This window comes from Aegilops tauschii, chromosome 5 (genome assembly GCF_002575655.3).
Source record: "Aegilops tauschii subsp. strangulata cultivar AL8/78 chromosome 5, Aet v6.0, whole genome shotgun sequence".
NCBI lineage: Eukaryota > Viridiplantae > Streptophyta > Magnoliopsida > Poales > Poaceae > Aegilops > Aegilops tauschii.
The window spans coordinates 4,699,860-4,711,572 of NC_053039.3; the positions used below are offsets into that span (position 1 = coordinate 4,699,860).

The following is an 11,713-nucleotide window of genomic DNA, read 5'->3' on the forward strand; positions in this document are numbered from 1 at the left end:
CTTCATTACACAACACCGAAAAGACCAAATTAATACAAGTTCATACATAAAGTTCATACAACACTTAAATGCAACAAACAAATAACTCTCTAGCTAAAGCATTTAAATGCAACAACAAATGCGATCAAGATCGCAACTAAGGTAACAATTGATCCAACAACATAATGATACTAAGCCTCACTATCAATGGCATATTTTCTAATCTTTCTAATCTTCAAGCGCATTTTCTCCATCTTGACCTTGTGATCATCGGCAACATGCAACTCCAATTCCATCTTCTCCCCCTCAATTCTTTTCAATTTTCTTTCAAATACTCGTTTTCTCTTTCAACTAAATTTAACCTCTCGACAATAGGGTCGGTTGGAATTTCCGGTTCTCATACCTCCTAGATAAAAATATCTATGTCAACTTGATGGGCATAATTTGTCATAAACACGAAATGCAACAAATAGTTTTAAAAGAGAACATACCACATCCGAATCATAACACGGACGAGGGCCGACGGGGACGGATATCAAAACCATGGCACTATGTATAACAAACAACGTACGGGTAAGATAATTATACGAGTAACTATATATCCAAATCACACAAACATGAATTTTTTATATAAAAAAGATAAGAACAAGAGGCTCACCACAAGGTGGTGCCTGCGACGGGACGGTGCGGGCGATCGACGGTGGTTACGACAGAGATTTAGAAGGCACTAAGTAAACCACACCTACATATGCAAACTAAGTGTTATTTTGACCTTAAATTGCATATAAATCAAATACTACCACATATAATTCCTCCCAAATTACTAAAACCCACAAATTAGTCACTATATAAACCATTGCAAGAGCTAATCTACCAATGAGAGATGAAAGGACAAAGTTGCTAACCTTTGTGATCCTTTGAATGGATGGGGGCCTTCAAATCTTGACAAAATTTGGGCAAAATGTGTGATGAGCTCGAGAGGAAGAAGGGAAGAACAGAGAGGAAAGGGGAAAGGGGGAAGAACAGAGCACGGGTGGACGAAGGGTTTATATAGGACGACCTTTAGTACCTGTTCGAGGCACGAACCGGTACTAAAGGTGCTGGAAGGGCCCCAGACTGACAACATCCTGCCACCACTCTCTTTAGTACCGGCTCGTGGCACGAACCGGTGCTAAAAGTTCGGCACGAACCGGTACTAATGAGAGCGGCCCGCCTAGCCGTTGGAACCATTAGTGCCGGCTCAAATACAAACCGGGACTAATGAGCTGAACATTTGACCCTTTTCTACTAGTGTGTGTGTTCATCATGTTCTTCGGGAATCCCCCTCCAAATCGTGAAAGATCGGCCCCTAGGGTTCCACCCTACATCACCATTGTTGCTTCACTGGTGATGAACCACTACTACTTCGATATTTTTGTCGAATTACAATGTTTTCAATTTAGAGGCTTGTGTTCTTCTCATGTGTGTTGTTAGGTCAAGATATTGTAGGTAATTTATATTTCCTAATTCCAAGCGGTGACAATTGTTGTTTCATGTAGTTTGCATAACTTCTTGGTTCATTTGACCTTTGCGCCATGGACGCAACAGGTAATAGTAATATAAAGCAACTAGCCAACGTGGATTTCCGCAATTCTTTGGAGCCGACAAATATATACCCAAATGAAATGGATTAGTTGGAGCATCTACAACCGGACCCTTTAAATCCCCTACGTCCAGGGGGACGGCCCGGTCGCAAAATTGACACCCAACCAAAAACCCCTCTACCAGACCCAAACGTCCAGGTTGTTTGTCACCCCTCAAATCCAGCTCATATTGGAGGCAGATATGGAGACGTCAGGACATGTCCACCACGTCAGACTGACGGGAGGGGCCCATCCAAAATCACTTCATGTCGACCCTGACGTAGTCCGACATGCCCTCTTCATCTCCTCTCGTCTTCCTCATCCGCGCAGCTGCCATCATAGGCCCCAACCTACAACGCCACCGTCCGTGCCACCACCTGACGCCGCCCAAGTATGTCCAACTCCTCCGGACATACGCCTCGCCCTCTATGTGTCCGATGAAATGTCTGAACGGATCTTTTATTCGTTTGCCCGTTTGTAGGATGCGGTTGATTCGCCGGATGATGAGTATGGGAACAAGGACCTTGACGAATTCATATACAAAAGAGTTCATTGACTCATCGGATTTAGATGACGAAGATGCTGAAATGATGATGATAACGAGCATTCATGAGGAATGTGAGAAGCAACAAGATCATGTTGTGTTGTCGACAACTTTGAGATCAACATGTGTACTACTCAATGGTCTTGTGGAGTATATGTGGACCCACGTCGGAAATCAAATCACTGAATTATATGTTTCAGTTAGGCTTTGAATAGATTTTATGTTTGAACTATGTACTTTTATGTCCACATAATTTTAATTTGTGTGTGGTATTCATTGTTTACGTGTAATGATCGACGTGCATATGGGTTTGAGGTTTCAAAAGTGGAGGCTATGATTGTGTAGAAGGATATTTAAAGGCCGGATTGGCGCTGTCGACTGACACATCCAGATGCCTCCATCGAAGTTTAGGTGGCCGGATTTGCTGGTTGTAAATGCTCTTATGCTAATGCTAGCAAGAAGCACTGCCTGTCATGTCGAACATCTATTTTACCAGCATGAATCTAATACAAAAAATCACAAAATGAGACATTTAAAATGTGATGTCTGGAGCTAGGACGAGATGCTATCTAGCATGGCGCCTTGGCTTGTGGGTATGCTAGATAGCACGACACCTTGGCCCGGAGCGTCACGCTAGATTGCGTGACAGCCGCCTCAACCCAGGGCCAGGGACCTAGGGCGTCGTGTTATCTAGCATGGTGCCCTAGCCCAAGGCATCATGTAAATGGGTCATTTTTATGGGGGGGAAATTGAATCGGTTCATTCCATGCTAAAGTTTTAGAGAAGGGGCAGATTCATTTTAACACACGCAGGGAGGGCAGGGCTCTGTAATTAATAGTAAATGCTTCGATGAAGGTGCAGCCGGGCCTTTCTCTGCGTCCTCCTGCACTCGATGTCCGTCCATGCGTTTAAAGGCTCACTCTTGAACATGGTGCATGCATGCTCCATCTTGAACATGGTGTCAATATCCATTCATTCATTCAGATCTCACTCCCCATCCATCAAGTAAGCTGCTGCGCTCCTTTCTCTCCAAAGCGATGGCGATTTCGAGTACGAGGGAGGCTCGTTTCTCCAAGTGTGGCGTGCCGTGGATGGATGCGGCCAACGGTGAGAGCAGAGCAGAGTACTCAAGGCCACTAATTTAATCTTGGAGCATTGTGCAGCAGCCAGGATTCCTGCTTGTGCTTGCCCAAGAAGAGTTGGAATATTTGGAGCCACTCCATCAGCAACAGATGCTCTAATACTAATAAACTAATGCACGCACGCACGGCCTCTCATAAACTAATCATAAAGGCTAATGCCACAACATGATACTACTCCTAAACCACCATTAAGCTGTTGACAAAGGTGAGACTACCAACTAGCAGCTGCTTATAGAAAGTTGCCTCCCTGGTGTTGACCCACCCTTGTCTGATGAGAACCACTAGCTCCTAGCTCACGTTGCCTTGTCTTACCTGCGTGATTTGGTCCAAAGAAAGTGGCAGTGCAGTCAAAAATGCAGCTAAAATCAAAAATGAAAAGGTGGTAAAAGAAAAGGGGGAAATGCAGCAAGAAATTAAGCTCGAATGAAGAAGCAACCACGTCGGAAAAAGGGGATGAAAGAAAAGGCTCAAAGGTCTCCAACCCTATGTACAAAAAGCACAGCCGATTGCTGCATTGGTCCTGGTTCTGACCCAAGAACCACTCGCTAGTCTAGAGATGCCAACTTCAGTCCATCCTACACACACGGTGGTGGTTCATCATCAAGCGTATCTACAAAACTTGAGCTTCTTCAATCCAGATCCAGGCCATCATCGGTCGATCATGAGCAGCAGTACCTGCACAACTGGCACTGTCCACTCACTCACCTACACTCAAGGCTCTCAGAGCTCCAGGTGCTGCTCGTAGTAGAGCTCGCTGAGGCAGGGCGACAGGATCTCCTCCTCCAGCATCTTGAGCACCGCGCCCATGGACGGCCGCTGCCCCGGGTCCGCGTCCGTGCACATGGCCGCGATGTCCAGGATCCCCTCCACCGCCTCCACCTCCGCGTCGCCCGACCGCGAGTCCAGGATCTCCTCCAGGCGATGCTCCCCGCTCAGCGTGTTCAGCTGCATGCATTTCGACAGTAAAGCAAAGGTTGAGACATCGGAGCTGCTTGCTTGCTTTGGGATATATTACTGGTTACAACAGCTTTGGAACAAGACTGCTTACCCAGCCGACGATGTTGAGACCCTTGTTGAGGAAGCAAGAATCCGTAGGCCTCTTTCCGGTCACCAGTTCCAGCAAAAGCACCCCAAAGCTATACACGTCTGATTTCTCGGTCGAATGCCCATTTTGCAGGTACTCTGGCAGCAAAGCTTTGTTAGCTTGGACTTAAGGTACTACTAGAAGATAAGGTAAGCTATTAATTTTTTGAGAACACGAGATGTCTAAATTTGCATTGTGTCAACTACTTCTAACTAGAAACTACACAATCACATTCAGTGAAAGGAGTTCTTTCAGATAATATGCTGGGAAAGGAGTAAGTAATACAAATATTCCTACGAATATATTTTTTTCGAACGAATATGTCAACATACTATCCTCGAAATAGTAATGCATAAATATTCATATAACTTTAGCATAGAACTTTAGCATAGAGAGAACGAGTACCTGGTGCTAGGTACCCGAAGGTACCCGCCACGACAGTGGTTACGTGGGTCTCATTGTCCACCAGCAGCCTCGCGAGGCCGAAATCAGACACGCGCGGCTCCAAGCATCTGTCCAGAAGGATGTTGCTGGCTTTGATGTCCCGGTGGACGATCCCCGGCGAGCAATCATGGTGCAGATATGCCAAACCGCGGGCAGAGCCCAGGGCGATCTTCATACGCGCATTCCAGTTCAATGGCTGATCCTCCTGTGCATCTCCTGCCAATTGTAACACAGCAGAGTAAGCACCAGTGAACATAAGATGGCATTGCAACCACAATGATGAAATATTAGTTAGTATGTCAAGAGATATAGTGGGCCTTACCATGGAGGTAGCTATCCAAGCTGCCCAGCTCCATGAAATCATATATGAGTAGTTTGGCCGTGGAGAGCCGGCAGTATCCTTGCAGATTGACAAGGTTGATATGCCTAATGCTGCCCAGGATCTCGAGCTCCTTCTCAAAAGTCTTGTCTCGCCTCTCTCGATTGAGGTCAATCCTCTTGACGGCAAACGCCGTGCCATCATCCATCACCATCTTGTACACCGTACCAAACCCGCCGCAACCAACCACATCCTCTTCATCAAGCAGCTCCAGCCTTCTAATGATCTCGCCCGACGAATACGGAAGGTTCCACTGGTATGTCACAAGCTTTGCACCTGAGTCGCCAAGACATCACACAGTTAGTTAGTGAGCCTGGACAAAATTATGGAGTGACATAGTTGGTGTCAGTTTTTCCATTACCATCCGGGACAGTTTGCTTGTCCATTTTCTCATAGTTCACACCATTCTTCTTCCTGGACAGCAAGCATACCCAGAGGAAGCCTAGCACCGCGACCAGCGCGACGGCCATGGTTGACATTGAACCGATCACAACGCCATTCAGAAAGTGTGAGGTTTTATTATTGTTGGTGATTGGAGAAACACCTACATGGTGACCAAAAATAAATGACCACGTCAGTTAGTGGCACAGATCCTACCAAAATTCAAAAATTAGTCCCCACATTGCCAAGGTAGCATTAGAATTTAAGACTTGCCAGAGGAGGAGAGGGGGTCAGAGTGCGGCAGCACCGCAGGGAACCCGAGGGTTCCGCGGCAACCTTTCTGTATGGGCAGCCCACAAAGCTCCAGATTTCCGACATACCTGCAGCATTTGAAACACACCAGGGCATTAAAAACAGGCTGAAGCTGATACAGTGCAGCTGTGGTACAAACTAAATGACACCACTCATTCATATATTTACAACTTATACTGACATCATATAGAAAGACACACAAACTGGATGGAGATGAGGCTGGAGCTAAGCTTACGAGCTGCTCTTGAAGGTTCCGAGGACGCCGACATTCGGGATCTCTCCCGAGAAGAAGTTGGTGGAGAGGTTCCTACATTGTCAGTTCAAGCTTCCCATGAGCACCCTTGTGAACTGGAACTGTAGGCATTGTCAATGAGATTCAGACCACATCCCCAACAACTTACAGGAACCGCAAATGAGTTAGGCTCCCGATCGTCGCCGGTATTGCACCCCGCAGCAGATTGCTGGACAGGTCCCTGCATTTTATTCGACACACGTTCGTCATCAGACCGACAGCACATTAGAGCGTCAAACCATGTAACAAAGAGGACGATGGCGGTATCAAGAACCTACAGGATGGTGAGGTGAGTGAGGTCGCCGATCCCCGGAGGGATGCCGCCTTGCAGGTAGTTGGCTCTCAGGTAACTGAAGAACATACAGGCAGACAATCAGAACACCAGCATTTTATTTCAACAAACTGATAATCTACCAAACAAAAGAAAACAAATCCAATCCAATGAACTCCTAGTAGTGGTACAAAGAAAATCTAGATGGTATACTGGTGGCATACTTACATGGCTCTGAGCTCGGTGCAGTTCCTGATCTCGGCGGGGATGGGGCCGTGCAGGCTGTTCTGGTGCAGAGCTCTGAAGGAAGAAACAGGGGGTGTGAGGCCAGTGCATATGCATCCACTGAATGGTGGATTTGTGGAGGTGGTAAAAAAAATCAAATCTTACAGTCTCTGCAGCTTGGTGAGCCTGCCGATGCTGGGCGAGATGATGCCCCCGAGCTGCATGTAGGGCAGATTTCTGCCACACAAACACACACAAAAATATAAGTTAGAGGTTATACATTCATTCACGGGTGGGGCTAAGGAATCCAAGGTGGAACACACACATGCATGGGGAACCGTGCCAGCCAGCCAGCCAGCACCCCCGCAACAATCGAATCGAGAGAAACCAAAAATGCTACTCGGTCTAATGAATCTGATCTAAAATGTACAAGGGGGATGGTGGAAGAAGAAGGAGAAGGAGAAGGCCGGAGCATATGGTGTATATACATGGCCTGGACCCTGAGGTCCGGGAAGGAGCAGGAGACGCCCTCCCAGCCGCAGGGGTTGGGGTCGGCGGCCCGCCAGCTGCCCAGCCGCTGCCCCGCCGTGGCGTTGAATGCCAGCTTGAGCTCCAGCAGCGCCTCGCCTGCGACCGACCACCACATCACGTCAGCTCTTGGTTAGGGAGATTTATTCAGCACAGTAGATGGAACTGGAATGCGGCGGTGCCGTACCGTCCGGGGTGAGCGCCATGGACGCGGTGGAGCAGAGGACGAGGAGGGCGGCGACGACGAGGGCCGCGGCGGCCCCATGGCCGCTGCCGCTCCGCTTCTTGGTCCCGGTGGGGTGGGCGGCCATGGTGGGTGGGTGGCTGGGGTTTGGGGTGGAGGGGTTTGAAGTGGGTGTGAGAGTGAGCTTGGGGAGTGAGCGAGGTGTGGGAGAAGCTGGCCAAGCCTTTGCTTTAATTATTGGATGCTGCCTGCGCATGTGTGCGGCTGACGGGGAGTCCCAGGCGGGGCACTGTAGACCCGCTGACCCGTGGGGCCGGGCGTGTCCGTGGTCCCGCTGCCCAGTCAGAGACGCAGGGAGGGGCTGCTGGTCCACGAGACAGGGGTCGTGGCCGCTTTCGAAAAAGGCGGAGGCAGCAGGAGCCAACAACGAAAAGCGGGCAGGGAGATAGATTAGCATAGTTTTTTTTTCAAGCAAAACAGAAGAACTGGCTAAGGGCTTTTTGGGCTTTCAGAATAAGCTGCCCCTATCTAGCTTATTCTAGAAGCCCAACCAAAATTTTCTTTTTAGAAGCCTACTAGTCAATTCTTAACTACTAGGCTTCTAAAAAAAATTGATTGGTCTAGGTAGGGGTAGCTTTTTGCAGCTTATTCTAGAAGCCACCAAAAAAACTGGCGCTATGGAGAGGAGATAAGATTGGACAAAACACTCACGTCTGGCCTCAGCTCAGCTGGACTAAACGCCACCGATCGATCTTGCCGTGGATAAAACGGATGCCATTAGCAAATATTTTGTTTTCTTGTCGAAGCAAACAAACTAAAGTAAACTAAACTAAACTTTTGCTGCAAGAAATGAATGAACCAACAAGAGAAAAGGAGAGTATGGACCAAGACAGTGGCGAGGAATGCCTTGGACAAGCCAGAGGGAAAAACAGCCAAGAGTGGCTCTAGCTCGGCTAACCGTTCGGCGCGACGTGTCGTCAATAACGTCTTCTCCCCGGCGTACCACTACTTCGACACTACTGCGCCTATGACTAACTCGGCGCCCCCTTCGCCCGCGGCTCCACGGCGACTTCCTCGACACCGGCTACCCCGACTCGACATCGACCACGGCATTCTTCGCACGGCTACCTCGACCACGGCTCCACCACCATACACTCTCGGCTACCTCGACAAACGGCACAAAGGGCTACCGCCTTGCTTGAGCAACCTCGTCGGTTTCCACTCCAGCCACGACTCCGCGATGCGTCGACTGTTACGACTGTGGGGGGTGTCCGTCGGCTTGCCTTCGGATTCTTCTCCAGTCTCACCGTCCGCGTCGCTACTGTTGTGACTGCGGGGGATGTTGAGTAACGTGATTATATTAGGAAAGACGAGATAGACTAGGATTTGTGCTGGCTTGTCTTGTACTCCAAATAGATCATTGTACTCCTATATATATGCCCACGAGGCTCAAGCAATACAACAACTATTCCACCAAATCCCTCTCTCCCTTTTAACACTATTAGTATTTTTATTAATCCTTTCTTTTACTCCTCTCTTCATTGGTCAATGGGCGGATAAGTAGTCTCGGACATTTCAAGATGCCCACTCGGTGACTAGCGTTGAAAGACCAGAGATGAGACGGTGAACTCGAAAGGTGGCAATATTTATAGCCAACTGAGCAGCAAGCCATTAGTGCGTGCCATATATGACGCAGCAGTTGAGGGGAGTGTGGATGGTGTCGGAAGTGCGGGGAGCAAGATCCAAATCCAAAACTACTCAACGGAACTGGATTTACTCTACTAGCCGTTGATGATGGGATGGGATGGGATGGGATGGGCGGGTGGCCAACCACCGAGCATCCACCAGGAGAAACCGAGGCCAAGTATTCATCCATTCATTCACGTTTGAAAAATGGCAAAACAAACAAAGCGCATGGATAAGTGTAAACAAACAAACCGACTGCCCGATTCCATCCACCATTACGTACAAACACTAAACTAAGAAATAATAAGTGTAAACAATGTATCATCTCTTCAACACTAGTGACTCGCCTCATTGCAACAACAAAAAAAAGTAAAAAGATACATATCAACACCTGGCCGCACCAGCGCATGGATAACAAGAAAGAATACCCAAGCTGCGTGCCCAGAAGATTAAGTGTCCAGAAGGCCCGTCCTCGCGCCCTCGCTATATCCCTTCTAACATGGTATCAGAACCGATCCAAATCGTAGCCGTCGCCCGCCGCTTCTGCCCTGCGCGCCGCCCCCGGGGCGGTCGGCCTCCATGACCACCTACGGGGGCCGCGGTGCCTGTATCTAGGGTTCGTCCGCCGGTCGTGTAGACCGGCTACCCTAGAGAGTCTTTTTTCGATCTCTTAATCCGGATTTTTCTCCCTCGCCAGTCGTCTTAATCGGCGTTTCTTTTTGGTTTTCCGATCTAAGATCGGTTTGCGTCTCCCGCCGCCACCGTCGACCACGCGCCTCTACTCCAACACCGGCGCGACACTCGGCCTCTTCTCTGACCTGGCGGCCTCGTGCGACACGGCGGCCCGACACTGCCGTCGTTCGTGCCTCTGCCCGCCCGTCGCTCTACGTCGGCCGTCGCCACCCTGCTCCGACCGAGACTCCTGCATCACCACCCGCCTCCACCGTGTATGTACGGCCGCATCTGCACGACGTTGCGTTCGCCGCTTCGGTCTTGGCCGAGAGGGTGTCGCTGTTGCGTTGGCCGCTCGGGCGCCGACGCTGTGTTGGCCACCCGCGCGTCTCTGCTGGCGCACTCGTCCGCACGTCATACTACGAAGGTCATCGCCGCCGGCTTCAGCTTGGACGCCGCCACCACCCCGCCTCCACCAAGCGGCGTCACCGACCTCACGCTCGATCGGATTGATCACCCGCCCGCCGCCTCGATCCGCCTCATCTATGCCATGCGACCGACCTGGCCCGTCAGTTGTGCGCGCCTCCGTAGGTCCCATGAAGACTGTCCAGAGTACAACGCACCCCTACACCGATCGAGCATCGGGTTGCCGTTGTGTCACCCCGTTGGGCCGCTGCCGCCTCGTGGTTCTCCCCGCGACTGCACCGACCCGCGTGCTGCCGTTTGATGCCTGCTAGAACTACTTCGGTATTTCCTCAAAGAGGAAGGGATGATGCAGCACAGCGACGTAGGTATTTCACTCAGTGATGAGACCAAGGTTATCGAACCAGTAGGAGAACCAAGCAACTCTACGTAAACAGCACCTGCACACAAATAACAAATACTCGCAACCCCACGGGTAAAAATCCCTTTCGGGTAGCGGCGCCAGAAATTGCCAAACGGACATGAGAGAGTTGTAAATATTGATAGATCAAACGCCAAATAAAATAAATTGCAGCAAGGTATTTTTGTGTTTTTGGTTTAATAGATCTGAAAATAAAAGGTAAATAAAATAGATCGCAAAGGCAAATATAATAAAGAAGAGACCCGGGGGCCGTAGGTTTCACTAGTGGCTTCTCTCGAGAGAAATAGCAAACGGTGGGTGAACAAATTACTGTTGGGCAATTGATAGAACTTCAAATAATGATGACGATATCCAGGCAATGATCATTACATAGGCATCACGTCCAAGATTAGTAGACCGACTCCTGCCTGCATCTACTACTATTACTCCACATATCGACCACTATCCAGCATGCATCTAGTGTATTAAGTTCATGGAAAAACGGAGTAATGCAATAAGAACGATGACATGATGTAGACAAGATCTATTTATGTAGAAATAGACCCCATCATTTTATCCTAGTAGCAACGATACATACGTGTCGGTTCCCCTTCTGTCACTGGAATCAAGCACCGTAAGATCGAACTCACTACAAAGCACCTCTTTCCATTGCAAGATAAATAGATCAAGTTGGCCAAACAAAACCCAAATATCAGAGCAGAAATATGAGGCTATAAGAAATCATGCATATAAGAGATCAAAGAAGACTCAAATAACTTTCATGGATAAAAAGATAGATCTGATCATAAACTCAAAGTTCATTGGATCCCAACAAACACACCGCAAAAAGAGTTACATCATATGGATCTCCAAGATACCATTGTATTGAGAATCAAACGAGAGACAGGAAGCCATCTAGCTACTAACTACGGACCCGTAGGTCTACAAAGAACTACTCACGCATCATCGGAGAGGCACCAATGGACATGATGCACCCCTCCGTCATGGTGTCTAGATTGGATCTGGTGGTTCTGGACTCTGTGGCGGCTGTAATTGATTTTCGTCGACTCCCCTAGGGTTTCTGGAATACTGAGGTATTTATAGAGCAAAGAGGCGGTTCAGGGGGCACCCGATGTGGGCACAAC

At 48.9% G+C, this 11,713-nt stretch overlaps 1 protein-coding gene across 1 annotated transcript; it reads right to left on the reverse strand.

Moving 5' to 3' along the window:
- Positions 1–3,727: 3,727 nt before the first annotated feature.
- On the reverse strand, positions 3,728–7,595 carry LOC109774869 (LRR receptor-like serine/threonine-protein kinase FEI 1). The gene is made up of 13 exons (XM_020333663.3): positions 7,391–7,595; positions 7,164–7,302; positions 6,841–6,912; positions 6,679–6,750; positions 6,458–6,529; positions 6,289–6,360; positions 6,123–6,194; positions 5,849–5,955; positions 5,556–5,738; positions 5,138–5,470; positions 4,777–5,031; positions 4,336–4,469; positions 3,728–4,232 (listed from the first exon to the last, which is right to left on the reverse strand). Exons 1-13 carry the CDS (start codon positions 7,512–7,514, stop codon positions 4,008–4,010), a joined length of 1,860 nt encoding a protein of 619 aa, XP_020189252.1. The 5' UTR covers positions 7,515–7,595; the 3' UTR covers positions 3,728–4,007.
- Between the last annotated feature and the right edge of the window lie 4,118 nt (positions 7,596–11,713).

Bases quoted from the DNA above. Each gene is read 5' to 3' on its own strand.
- LOC109774869 (XM_020333663.3), bottom strand. From the start codon at position 7,514: ATGGCCGCCCACCCCACCGGGACCAAGAAGCGGAGCGGCAGCGGCCAT. The intron at 6,913-7,163 runs GTATATACACCA...TTTGTGTGGCAG, and splicing joins GACCTCAGGGTCCAGGCCAT to AAATCTGCCCTACATGCAGC. The intron at 6,195-6,288 runs GTAAGTTGTTGG...CTGACAATGTAG, and splicing joins CTAACTCATTTGCGGTTCCT to GAACCTCTCCACCAACTTCT.